This window comes from Bubalus bubalis, chromosome 7, assembly GCF_019923935.1.
Source record: "Bubalus bubalis isolate 160015118507 breed Murrah chromosome 7, NDDB_SH_1, whole genome shotgun sequence".
NCBI lineage: Eukaryota > Metazoa > Chordata > Mammalia > Artiodactyla > Bovidae > Bubalus > Bubalus bubalis.
Window position 1 is genome coordinate 5,936,686 of NC_059163.1, and position 14,024 is coordinate 5,950,709.

The following is a 14,024-nucleotide window of genomic DNA, read 5'->3' on the forward strand; positions in this document are numbered from 1 at the left end:
GCTAAGGTCACCTGGCTCAGCCAGGACCTGTAGTAATTGCATATATGTATGTATACATGTGCAAAGCATTCTGCACAGACAGGGCAATCAGTTATCTATTAAACGGACAAATTCATCACCTCTAAGCCCAGAGGACAATGCCTAATTTGTCTGGCACTAGCAAATGACTCTTTGCTATAAATCTGGCCACGATATCTGTTCAACATGCATTCATCCATCCACCCACTCATTCATTCCCTCAGCAAGTCATCGCTGTGGTTATAGGTTTGGGTTTTGTAACAGAGGGTCAGTGCTGGGCCATAATCCCAGAAAATGAAATTGGAAGCATCAAGGGCACAAGCCCAGCCTAAAACTCTAAGTCTGCCCAAGCCATCCTCAGAACTTTGCCAGGCTGGCCAGTGGTTTTCTTTGGGATCTTAACTGGACCAGGCAATGAATACCAGTTTGGGGGCTTCCTGTTCAGAGAGATCTCAGGCCTTGCTGATTCCTGTTCCCTCACACAATGTCCTGGGTTTCCCCTAGTATCCTCGAGAAACCTTAAAACAACAAAAAAGAGGTAAACTGAGGCAAGCTCAAAGGACCAGAAATTGAGTGTATTCAGGAATAGCGGAGAAACTGCAGCTAGGGAACGGTATGCTGTAGCCAGCGCCAGCAAATCGGTTAAGGGTTTGAGGCGGGCTGTGTTCGTGGACAAGGAGTGCAAAGCAGGCAGGGCTGTAGCCAGCATCCCAGGCACAAGTTCATTGGCTCGAGGATGGAGGCAGATTCTGGGTGGCTGTTCTTTGGTCAGGAAGTCAGTTTATGTCATCTCTGTAGGGGAAACTAGTCTCTCCGTTCTTAAGTTGCCTTCTTCTGAGCACCAGGGTCGAGTCTCAGTTTCCTAGCCTCTGCTTCTATTTTAGATCCTTTCACCCCTCCAGCAGCCCCGCAGGTGGAGACCAGACTCAGGCAGGCTAATGCAGTCTTGCAAATGTTATTGTCTGAATCTTTTCTTTCCGAGCAGGGGGACCGGGGCTGGGAACAGACACAACTTTGCAGATAACGTTGTTCTTTAAAATCAGAGAACTCTTTGCTATTCTGCTCAGTTCCATTAATATGCATTTGAGGTTGGAGTGGTGTGTGTGTGTGTGTGTGTGTGTGTGTGGTGTGTGTGGAAGGTGGAGGCAAAGGCACCTTTGAAATCTGTCTCTTCTTGTATAGTCTCTTACATAGTCTGTACATGTGTATTACAAACAGGGGACTCTTTACCTACAGTCAATGGATGGGAATGTAAAAGGGTTTATAAACCTCGAAATATTTTGTGCAAAATTTGGAAGACGGGCTGCATAGCCTTCACCAGATCCTCAAGGGGATCTGAGACCTCAAGGAGAATAGGAATCCTGGCTCCAGAAGGATTTAGCAAGTGACTGCCGGAACCTACTCAACGAACCGTCTTCCCGATCTCATTCCGTAAGGCCTCAGGCTTCTGCTGTTGCCAAGACGCACTGGCTTGCTGCCTGAGAAGGAGGCTTTTGTCTGAGTTAGTTCTGCCACCTACAGCAGGCAGCCGGGCAGAGGCGCCCGCTTGGCTCCCGGAGCCGGGAGGCTCATTTGCATACATGAATAAGGGGCGGTGCGCGCTGCCTCTCCAGCCTGGTACCCCTCCGCTAGAAGAAAAACGGCTTTGGGGATTCCTGATTAGTATTCAGAGATGCAAATTCCTTTGGGGTGAGTTACAGCGATGGGAAGATATTTTTACATGAAAGGGGAAGGGATAAATCCTGAGGATTAGCACCTGAAAGAAGCGTTGCCCAAAAACCCAGGAGGAAAGGGGGGAAAAGGAAAAGAAAATGAGCTCCTGAGTTCTCACGATAAATGCAACTCTTCCACTTCTTAGCATGTTCAACTCTGACAACCCGTTCTAGGTCCAGACAGGTAACTTGTCATACAATAAAAATATTTGCCATCTAACTTGCAATCATGAAACTATCTGCTTCAGGAAGTTGTGATTTTCTAAGCAGCTAAGTCAAATATAGGATAGTGTTCTTAAGATACTTAAAATCATTTTTAAGGGACTGAATTTTGGGGACCAAGAGTGTTTTAGTCTCATGCTGCTGCTGCTGCTGCCGCTAAGTCACTTCAGTCATGTCCAACGCTTAACGACCCCATGGACTGCAGCCTACTCAGCTCCTCTGTCCGTGGGATTTTCCAGGCAAGAGTACTGGAGTGGGGTGCCATTGCCTTCTCTGATCACTCTCATAGTTCCTAAGCAAAGTGCCTGAAACTTAGGAGGAAACTCAATAAATGCTTGTTGATTTAACATAATAGAAATGCGCTTTGTTTTGCAATCTGTGCTGTGCTTGTTAATATATGATCATAATATCTACTGTTTGTTGAACTTACGTGTCAAGGCGTATCATCTCAACTTTTTCAAATGTCCGAGATATGTATGGTTTTACAGATGAAACCGAGTGCCAGCATTATTATTGTTTCAGCCAAGGATAAGATTATACCTAGACCTCTCAGTTTTTAAGTCCATGTTCGTTCCACTCCATCCATGAACTTTTATATCCACTGTAAATCAATTTCTCGAGAATGGGAATTGACCACAAGGAAATGGTTTTAAAATCTTTACAACATTTTTTAATTAAAAGAAAAAGTTTTCCCAGTCCTTAGAACTTCTCTGAAAGCTTTTCTTACTGTTCTAACTTAATAATTGATCCAAATATCTTCTGACCCTGTCTGAAGCTAATAGTAGTTCTTTGATGGATAACGCAGTCTTATCTCCATGTGGGGAGAGGATGTGGAACCTTTCACTCTGTTTGCTATGAGTGACAAGGGAAGACCTGAGAGTGTCTATAATTTGCACACATATTTTGATTTCCAATAAAGAATACTTAGTGGAGGAAAACACACCAGAATATGGACTTAAATGTATAGGAACCCTCCCTCTTTCACAGGTTTTTCTTTATTAACATTTTAGGTTTCAAGTTCAGTTCAGTTCAGTCACTCAGTCATGTCTGACTCTTTGTGACCCTATAGACTGCAGCACACCAGGCCTCCCTGTCCATCACCAACTCTTGGAGCTTGCTCAAATTCATGTCCATCGAGTTGGTGATGCCATCTAAACATCTCATCCTCTGTCATCCCCTTCTCCTCCCTCCAATCTTTACCAGCATCAGGGTTTTCTCCAATGAGTCAGTTCTTTGCATCAGGTGGTCCAAGTATTGGAGTTTCAGCCTCAGCATCAGTCCCTCCAATGAATATTCAGGACTGATTTCCTTTAGGATGGACTGGTTTGACCTCCTTGCAGTCCAAGGGAGTCTCAAGAGTCTCCAACACCACAGTTCAAAAGTATCAATTCTTCAGCACTCAGCTTTCTTTATAGTCCAACTCTCAAATCCATACATGACTACTGGACAAACCATACCTTTGACTAGACGGACTTTTGTCGGCAAAGTAATGTCTCTGCTTTTTAATATGCTGTCTAGGTTGGTCATAACTTTTCTTCCAAGGAGCAAGCGTCTTTTAATTTCATGGCTGCAATCACCATCTGCAGTGATTTTGGAGCCCAAGAAAATAAAGTCTTTCACTGTTTCCATTGTTTTCCCATCTATTTGCCATGAAGCGATGGGACCAGATGCCATGGTCTTGGTTTTTTGAATGTTGTGTTTTAAGTCAACTTTTTCACTCTCCTCTTTCACTTTCATCAAGAGGCTCTTTAATTCTTCTTCACTTTCTGCCATAAGTGTGGTGTGATCTACATATCTGAGGTTATTGATATTTCTTCTGGCAATCTTGATTCCAGCTTGTGCTTCATCCAGCCTGGCATTTCTCATGATGCACTCTGCATATAAGTTAAATAAGCAGGGTGACAATATACAGCCTTGATGTACTCCTGTCCCAATTTGGAACCAGTCTATTGTTTCTAAAAGGTTTCAGAAAGGACTCTCAAGTAAACAGGAAGATAGGCAAATTGAAGATGGATGGGAACTAACCCAGATCTCACTACTTTGCAGCCTGACGCACTAGTGACTTTGTCTCTTTGAATCACACTGTACCTGTGTCGCTCAAGCTTTGAAATCTTAGTCTCTTTTCCTGAAGAAACTGCAAATGAAAGATTACAGTTGGCCCTTGAGTGGGGTTAATGGTTTTGGCTTAGATCATTGATAGCTAGGAAGGGCTAAGGTATTTTTCTAGATGACGACAATTTTGATTATCATGCTTAGACTTGAGAAGAGGGAAAGTAGGGTGGGGGCGGTGAAAATAGAAGGAAATTTGAGCAGAAAACCCTTGGAGATCTGTGTGTGGCTTGCTTCTGTATTTCTCTCTGCTAAAACCCAGCATCTGCAAGGCAGTGGCTCTCAGCTTTGGATAATACTTATCAGAATTAGATGAGGGAATGCTCTTTTTAAATGCAGATTCAGGGCCCCATCTCCAGATTCAGTAAAACAGAAAGGGCAGAGCCCAGAAGTCTGCATTTTAAACAATCAACTCATCTGATTTTGATAAAAGTGTGCCTTGGACTTTGAGGAACATTGGCATAGAAAGGTTTTCCAGTCTTTCTGAGAAACACTCTTTCAATGCATCCATTCATTTGAGCCAAGTCTAGGAACACAGAGATAAAAGGCATAGTCTCATTTCAGCATTCAAAGAGTTCAAAGTCAAGTAGAGAAGAGACTTGGAAGCTGATGGTTACAAAATATAAATAAGCTCATAGGGCAGAAGGAGCTGTGTGCTGTGGAGAACTGGAGAGGTATTCGGCTCAGCCCACATGGGAAGAAGTGCACAGTCCTGGGGAGAAAGGCATAACAGAAGAAGGGACTCTGCATTCAAGGATGAGTGGGCATAAACCAGGAAGAGAGGAGGGAAGAATTCCAGGTTGAGGGAACCCAGTGGACAATAAGAAGTGTGGCCTCTAGGGAAATACTCAGATGAGACAGGGCAGAAGGGAAAGGGTGGTAAAAAAAGATGGGCGGATGAAGGCGGAGATTGAAAGTCTGTCTTTCATAATAAAATAACATCTTTTCACATGGGTAGGTGCATTGCCAGGGCTTTCTGGTTGGCACTAGAAGTAAAGAACCCGCCTGCCAGTGCAGGAGATGTAAGAGATGCAGGTTCAATCCCTGGGTGGGAAAGATCCCCTGGAGGAGGGCATGGCAACTCACTCCAGTATTCTTGCCTGGAGAATCCCATGGACAGAGGAGCCTGGCGGGCCACAGTCCATGGGGTCACAAAGAGTCGAACACGACCGAAGCGACTTAGCATGCATGCACAGGTGCATTGCCAATGTTCGTATTGCTGTTGTTTCAACAGCAATGGATGCGTTGTTCCAAGCTGTGGTCTTTGCCCTCTTAGCAACAGCTCTCTCAATGCAGCAGTGTTCTGATAAGCTTCCAACTGAGAAGGGATTCAGAAAAGTCCAGGGCAATCCTAACTGGATTTACCTTCTTATTTCATTCATTAATCTTTGTCGTCAGATGTCTTGGACTGCAGTAGAGCTGAAAGGTCTAACTAAAGGAAGCAAGAAGCGTGACTACGTACAGAACCAGAGCAAAAACCCCACACTGAATATATGTGGGAGTATACATTACCATCCATTACCAATTTTCACATCTTGTGTAAAATACAAATAAGCCCATGGATAAAAATGAAGTCGTGTTCATCACGGTTTTTTATAAGAATTAGGGTCAAAAAACATACCTGAAGTTACCACTTTGTTCTCAAAAGCTTGAATGATGCCTTCACTGCCACAAAATCTACATAAACTGCCATTGTAACTCACAGTGTGTGGTTATGCAAACAGGAAAAACAACAGAAGCTAGAGTAGACATCTGAGCATGCTGTGCTAATATGAAAGAGCTTTTTTCTTTAACCAGAGAGAATCAAGTCGTTTCAGAATAGAACTGCGTGTATCCACCCAACCATCAGTTTAGAATATGTGGGGAAATGTGTGTGTGTGTGTAAATCACACTCAGCTGTAATATGATATTATAAATGATAGTAAAGGGAGTGAGCATTATCAAATGTTGGTAATATTTCTTTTCCTCCACACTTATACAGAAAAAAATAAAAAATGGTGGGGGTGGGCAGGAGGGAAGAAAAATGTCTTTAAGCTTCGAAATGGATTCCAGCTGTTAATATTATTTATTGCAAATAATATTATCAAGTAGTGAAACCCCTGTCTTTGAACTCCTTGCAGTTGTGTGTAATACTGGAGCCAATGCAAGAACTGATGTCCAGACATAAAACTTACAACCTCAGTCCGCGGGACTGCCTGAAGACCTGCTTGTTTCAGAAGTGGCAGCGGATGGTGGCACCGCCAGGTACGACCTCGCCCTTCACTCTCCATCTACACGCTTTTTCCGAGGCTGCTTCTGGACGTGAAGGGATAGGAAAAGGGAGTGATTATAAACGTATCAGGCCAAGTAGTTTATAAGGGATGTTCTGACCGTGATGTTGGATCCAAAGACACTGAGTTGGTGAAGGGCAAACATCCTTCTTCGACGTGGTGACCATGCTCCACAGTCTCCTCACTTGCTAGATTTAGGAGGACCTGAAACTCACAGAAGGAAATTGATGTCTTTAATGTTACTGAGATGTTGATAAAGCCGAGATGGGAACCAAGGTTCACTGTCTCCCAGGCCAGTGGTCGTTCCACTGGACAAGACTTTGGTGACCGCTGATGGCTTACTTTAGTTTTCTTTGTCCTTTGAAGAATGAAAAATGGTAGAAATTACGAAAAGAAAGGGGGAGGAGGAAGAAGAAAGGAAAAATGGGGGGATGGGCAGAAGAGAAAAAGAAGGAAGGGAGGGAGGGGGGGAGGAATAGATGGAAGAAAAAAGGGAAGGAAGGAGGGAGAAAGTTTTGCCCTATTTTTAAAGATACATAATATCAAAGGGTACTCTGATCATGAAAAGAATACATAAAAGACCCCATTTCTCCACTTCCCTAGGATACACTTTAGATACTGTAGTCTCCTGCTGGGGTTCTGAAATTACTGCTTCGAGTCATCATTAATTGTCTTTCTATCTAATACATTTTCACTCCCAGGCCTGTGCCGAGCCTCATTGATCATAAAAGCAAAATGTATCCATTCGCTAAAAATTGTTTTTATGAAGAGTAATTATTAACATGAGGCACATAGCTTTCTGAATCATGAAATATAATGGTCACCTTCCACTGGTAATTGGCCAGGGGTTTTAAATGAAGAGGATATAGTCAATATAATCAAGCACATGTTTAGAAAGCTGGGAAAATGAGCATTACTTTACATAGAATAGCTGCATCTCCATCTTAGGGGAATTTTCGACATTTAGAACATTATTTTTCAAAGATATTAAATGTGCTTAAATTGGCCTTATTTTCTCTTTCAATATCAATAAGGTTTTATGGGGAAAAAATTTCACTCACTCCAGGTCTTGAAAACTTCTATTTCCTGATGTATGCACATATAATTCATATGACGTCTATGCGTGTGTGTGTGTGTGTGTGTGTGTGTGTTAGTCATTCAGTCATCTCTAACTCTTTGCAACCCCTTGGACTGTCACGCACCAGGCTCCACCATCCATGGAATTCTCCAGGCAAGAACACTGGAGTGGGCTGCCTTTCCCTTCTCCAGGGGATCTTTCTGACCCAGGGATTGAACAGGGGTCTTCTGCATTGCAGGCAGATTCTTTACCGTCTGAGCCACCAGGGGAGCCCCATAATTCATATATTATTCATTAATTCAGTCATTAACTCAACAACTATTTATTGAGCCCCTACAAGATGCCAGGCACTGGCCAAGCCACTCTGCTTACAGCACTGTGTGAAAAGAGTCATAAATCACAGTCTCTCAGACCTTTCTTTATTTTTTAGTTGAATCTTCACTAGGGTTATTGTGAGGTATGAGATATTTCTTGTTATTCCCATTTTATACAATAGGCCCCAGATAAAGTAGAGCTTGCCAAAGTTAGCACAAGACTAATCAGTGGAGACCTATGTCACAATAAGTTTTTGTGTCTTCAGTTCATGACAGTAGGAGCAACACAGAGCAAACATTTTAAGCATATTTTCCAAAAATTCCATTAAAAATACAATTTTTTTTTTATAAAAAGCAGCAGATTTCAAGTCAAAGGAAGAAGACGCTGGTCAGAGAAAACTGGGGTATTCGCTTAACTTTAAACTGTACCACTCAGCTCACCTCCAGCTGCCTAAGTTGGAACAATTCTGTTTCCTGTTTCCATAACCTTCAGAATAAGCACCCTTAACTTTCCATGGATAGGGACAGTAGACCTCTGTCGATGAGTATCTTCAGACATTAAGATGAAAATATTTATGAAAGAAAAAATACTGTATAAATAGAAACCTTCTACTTCTTCATCAAAAGTCAGGAATAACATGATGGACCCAGTAGTCTTTGAAATGAGCCTTAAAACAAACTCACCCCATTGTCCAATAGAAGCAGCAAAGATGTCTCAAGAAAATGCCAAAGGTCCGCTCACTTAGTTCCAATATGGCCCTAGCTTACCTTCTTCCCATCAGGGCTGGACCTAGAATAGGGTTAGCTCTTACATACCATTTCCAATTCATTTAGTAAGTGCCTGGAACAGGCTTCTGAAAGTTTCTCATTCTCAAAACAAAGATTATATAGCACCTAACTAACAGAGTTGCTATGCATATAAAATAATGACAGAAAATATCAGGAATATGAAAACATTGAGTCATGCTCATAGTGCATAATAAATAAATGAAATTCTTCTTACTGCACATTTCCATAAGTCTGTACACTTCCAATAAGATCTTGCCTCATCCTTCAGTTTCAAAAAAATTTTTCTTTTTTCTATTTCTATACCTTCTGGAAGAGGTCTAGTTTCCTTTCATTAATATATTGATTATAGCATATTAAGACATTTTCCCCTCAGGAATTTTCAAGTTAGTTGCATCCTTTAAACACCAGGGTGCAAACCATGGGCATTTCTCCTGAGTTTGGGAATCCACAAGTTGTACATCAATGGCTGGTTGGATGGACACTTCTTTTTGCTTCATCATTTCAAGGTGTGATAGAGCTTGGCTGCAATACAACACTTGGCCAGTAGGTGCTGCTGTTACTCACTGGGTCCCTAATTTAACTACATTCATACAGGTGGCGCTGGTGGTAAAGAATCCACCTGCCAATGCACGAGTTACAAGTTTCGTCTCTGGGTCGGGAAGATCCCTGGAGTAGGAAATAGCAACCCACTCCAGTACTCTTCCCTGGAAAATTCCATGGACAGAGAAGCCTGGTGGGCTGCAGTCCATGGGGTCACAAAGACTCAGATACAGCTGAGTGCACACACACACACACACACACACACACACACACACACACACTTTTCTCAGGCCTTGGAGGCTCCCTAGGAATCTCAGTGTGAATAGTATGAAAGTCTCTCAGTTGTGTCCAACTCTTTGCAACCCCATGGACTGTACATTCCATGGAATTCTCCAGGCCAGAATATTGGAGTGGGTAGCCTTTCCCTTCTCCAGAGGATGTTCCCAACCCAAGGATCGAACCCAGGTCTCCTGTACTGCAGGTGGATTCTCAGAGCCCTCCTTTTATTATAAAAATAAGGTAGGCCATAAAAAATTTTTCTCAAAATTCATAATGGTAATAATACTTTAAGTTCAAATTGTGATAGTGGTATAACTCACCCCTCAGACTTATTCATAGATTCCAGACATATAGATGGGCTTCCAAGGTGGCGCTAATGGTAAAGAATCCACCTGCCAATGCAGAAGAGGGAGACTTGGGTTCAATCCCTGGGTTAGAAAGATCCCCTGGAGTAGGAAATGGCAACTCACTTTAGTGTTCTTGCCTGGAAAATCCCAGGGATAGAGGAGCCTGGCGAGTTACAGTCCATGGGGTCACAAACAATCGGACATGACTGAGCACAAGACATACAAATGAAATCAGAAAGAACAATTAAATGCAAATCATTTTATAGACATGGTAAAGAAAAGAGTTTCCATCATTTTGTACTAAAACTAGATCATCAGTTTTCTCCTTTTGGGTTTTGTCAAGTTAAAAGAGACGGGGGGAAAAATGTCAATAGTCCACTCTTTTCAGTTTACAAAAACGGCGTCACTGGAGGGACCGTGGTGGTCGCCCGGGAACTGATCCCCCTTCCATTTTCCATATTGCAGCAGAACCCACAAGGCAACCGACAACCAAACGGAGGAAAAGGAAAAACTCCACGAGCAGCACCTCCAACAGCAGCGCGGGGAACGCCGCCAACAGCACCGGCAGCAAGAAGAAGACCACGGCCGCCAACCTGAGTCTGTCCAGTCAGGTACCTGTAAGTCTCGCTTTCCTTTTAGGCTGCAATTCCTGCCTTTACCATCTCCCAATTCCAGGGGGGCCCGCGGAAAAGACTCTTAGCTGCAAAGACCTTCTGGGCCGGTCGGGCGGGAGGCGGGGTGGGGGAAGGGGAAGGCAGGGACAGGAGTTGGGAGGAAGGGGGAGGACTCTGTCCTGAAAACCAGCCCCTGCAAACTGGGAACTAGAAAGCAATACGCAGAGTCTGTGCTGCAGCGGGACAGGAATGAAAATGCCGTCAGAGTCGCAGACAGGAGATATGTCACCTAAGGTTTAATTAAAATATCACTGAGCGATGTGCCTGGTGGCAGATAAGGGGCTCTGGGCACCATCGCTGGGACCCTGCGTTCCACTGGAAAGCTAGCTCCTGGCACTCAGACTCCAGATTGTCATTCGACTGTCCCCAGCCCTGCCCACCCCACCCCAGACATGGGCATCTCCTCTTATCTTAAGACTCAGGTAATTAACTCAAGGCCAGTGCAGCTCAGTGGATTTCGCTTTCCCTGTTTCATTAGCTTAGAGGGAGGTTCAGCCGCAGGTTTGGTCTGAACTGTCTTGACCTCTTGACCCTTTTCTTTCAGTTCCGGGTCTTGACGAAGGAAATGGGCCGCTCAGAATGGGGCTTCTTTGAACTCTGAGACTGATAGCCGAGGGTGTCCCCAGAAGGGCAAATCAGGCAGATGGGACCTTTCTTGCTCTCCTCTTGATTTCTTCCCCAGTCCTCTCCCTTCTTCCTGATTCCTTCTAGACTCTGAATTCCTCATCCCAGAATTAGACCACTTGCCACTTTTACTGACAATTTCTCACGTCCCCTGAAGCCTGTCTTGCCTCTTCAGTGACCTGCGGGTGTTCCTTCTCTGCGCCCTTGGTACATCACCTCACCAGGCTTTCAGCTGTCCTTCCTTCCAACCTAGGGATTCTCATGGTGCCTCAGAGGTGCCCTCTGGATCCTGTGTCTTTGAGAGTGTGCCCTTTCTCGCACCTCCAATGCAGTTGTGTTTTTTTTAACCTTTCCCCTCTTTCTCACTCGTCTCCCCTCTTGGATTTGGTTGTGGTCCTCCTCCTTCAGGTTCTGATCCTGCTGTGTCTCCTGTCCATATGAGAGTGGACCATCCTTTCCAGAAGGTTCTCCACTTACTTCTAAGTGTGGCTTTCAAACCTGACCCCCCACCCACTTGCCCCCACGTCCCATTGGTCAGTTCTCTTCGGCTAAACCCAACCCCACCAGTGTATCGGAGAATTATCTGGCCTCTCCTCCTGTCCTCCATAGACAGAGGGTACGGTTGCCATTCCCCAGTACATTAAAAAGAAAGGGTCATGAGAGAGTGGCCAGCCTGTGGGGTAGGTGTCATTTTAATTTTAAGAGCGTTAGGAATTTCAGTCTTTAGATAATACCAGAGTCACCTCTGTTTTTAACTGGGCTATCATCCCTGAAGAGTGAGGGGGCTGGAAATCAAAGGAGAAAAGCAGTCTTCTTATTAAGGTGCCAGTAAGTTGTACCCACTGTTGGTTAAATGGAAAATGAATAGGAAAAAAAATGGCCAGGTGTAAAAAAATCAGCCCCCAAAGCATACACAAGAAGCCTCTTCATTCATTTAATCTGAGAGTTTTAGAAACTAAAGGTGGTTAGTTTCCACAAACAATTGAAAGTACATTCCAGGGATTTCTGGAACTCTGACATAGCTACTTAAAGGCACAGGGACTGCAAGAATTCAGAGCGGTTCATCAAGCATTTTCTGAGCTCCTTTTGTGTGCCCCACACTACACCAGGTGTTGGTAATCCCAAGATTTAAAATTAAAAAAAAAAAACAAAAAACAAGACCAAAAGATGCCCAAGCTCCGTCATTGAAGAGCTCGCTATCTAAAGGAGGGACGATGAAGAGGTTTCTTCTCTCCTGCCAACTCAGTCTCCTGGGGTCAACTCACAGGGTAGAGTGCCCAGAAAGGTTCTGAGCCTGAACTGGGTGTGGTAGGCCATTCATTAGTGATGTCTGCCGTGGGTACAGAATAACATCTACCTGTCCATGTATTTTCACATACCTGGCCCAGTCAGAAGCATTGCAATTTTTTTTAAAGAGCACCTAACTTTTTCTACTCCACTACATTCTTGTCCTCCCAACCAACCATTGCATTTTGCTGGAAGATGCCTGTGTTGGGAGGGTCTTTAGTGAGTTAAGACCCTTCGGAGAAGAGCAAGGCACCATTAGAAAGTGCAAGAAGAATGTTAGCAGTATCCTCACTGTGCAAAGAAGGATGTTTTCATTAAGTGAAACTTAGAGATGGCTGAGAGAAACAGGGAAGTCATCCAGGTTAGGCAAACGTGTCCATTTCTGTAGGTCCCCCGGCTGGTTGGATGTCAGATGATAAGCACCGACTGGCTCGTAAGGATCACATCTTTTGTGTGTCCTGAATCACTCACACCCCGTTCCTGTTTAACTAGAAATGCCACTTGTTGGCCTTAGCTGCCCTATCTGAAGACACGGACAGGGGGGCATGTTACCATGGCCATGGCTGTCGTCCACCCAGTGGCCGGACGGCAGCGTGTGTGTCCGGCAAGGGCTCGGGTTTAATCCTTGGCTTCTGCTTCTCAGTCCATCCAAGAGCAGGGGCTAGGAGCGACCCCGAACCGCAGCCTCAACCCTGGGAGGGATGGAGACCCGTGTCAGTCCACAGCAGTGACCCCTGCTGGCCAGTTTAAGGAGAAGCGTTGAGGGGCCCTGAAAGGAGTCCCTCCCCGTCCTTAGAGGTTGGTGGGCCTCGCTCGCGGGCTTAGTGAGAAGAGGTACATGGGCACCAGCTGGTGGCATCCCAGGGTCTCCAGCAAGGAGCAGAGGGGTCTGCCTTGTGGGGAGTTGAGACCACATGGGTTACTCTCAGGTGGACCAATATTGCCTCCTGGGAGGGGTCCCACAAGACAGGGCAGGAAGTTCAGCTCTCACTGTGGATGTTGAATGATGTGGGGGGATTTTTAAAGACTGTGGGGGTGTGGGGAAAACGATGCCAACACCCCCAGTTAGAAGGAGCCCCAAATGTGCATTGGGCTTCCAAGGTGGTGCTAGTGGTAAAGAGCTTGGCTGACAATGCAGGAGACAAGAGAGATGAAGGTTTGATCCCTGGATTGGGAAGATCCCCTGGAAGTGGGCATGGCAACCCATTCCAGTATTCTTGCCTGGAGAATCCCATGGACAGAGGAGCCTGGTGGGCTGTAGTCCACGGGGTTGCAAAGAATCAGATATAAGTGAAGCAACTGAGCATGCACGCAAAATGTGCCTTATGTCTCCACTCATTTTGTGAAGATAGCAAGTCAAGCCCACCTGAGTGGAGAACACATGTCCCAGCCTGGAGGTTTAGCAGACCCAGCTAGAGTCCTGTGCATAACTGTGTAACTGTCCTCAAGCCTCTAGGTACACACAAAGTCCTTAGCACACGTCTGTTTTATTATAACTTGCCATCTATTCATCACTCACACATGCACACGTGTGCACACACACTCATACGTACACCCACGATTATGCATCTGGCTAAGGATATGTTTTATAATCAGTAAGGCAAACATGGCATCTCTCTGAAATTTCAGATGCTCCAAAATATCTATGCCTGAGCATTTTTTCCAGTTGTTCCTGGAACAAAGATACACCAAACATACTATGAGCCTGCATGAGCCCCATTTGAAGAGATTCAAATCATTATTTTTGGAGGACTTTTCTGG

The 14,024-nt window shown here is 44.6% G+C and overlaps 1 protein-coding gene across 7 annotated transcripts in view; it reads left to right on the forward strand.

The window, feature by feature from the left end:
* Window positions 1-14,024, forward strand: part of LDB2 (LIM domain binding 2) — a 459,965-nt gene that overhangs the window by 442,401 nt on the left and 3,540 nt on the right. For 2 of the 7 annotated variants that reach the window (XM_006054968.4, XM_006054963.4), the window contains exons 6-7: window positions 6,182-6,305; window positions 10,144-10,295. In XM_006054968.4, coding sequence (XP_006055030.1) covers window positions 6,182-6,305; window positions 10,144-10,295 — 276 coding nt within the window. Of the gene's footprint in view, window positions 1-6,181; window positions 6,306-10,143; window positions 10,296-12,921; window positions 13,349-14,024 lie in introns of those variants that run through there. The other 5 variants (XM_006054969.4, XM_006054965.4, XM_006054967.4 and 2 more) reach the window with 4 other exon arrangements.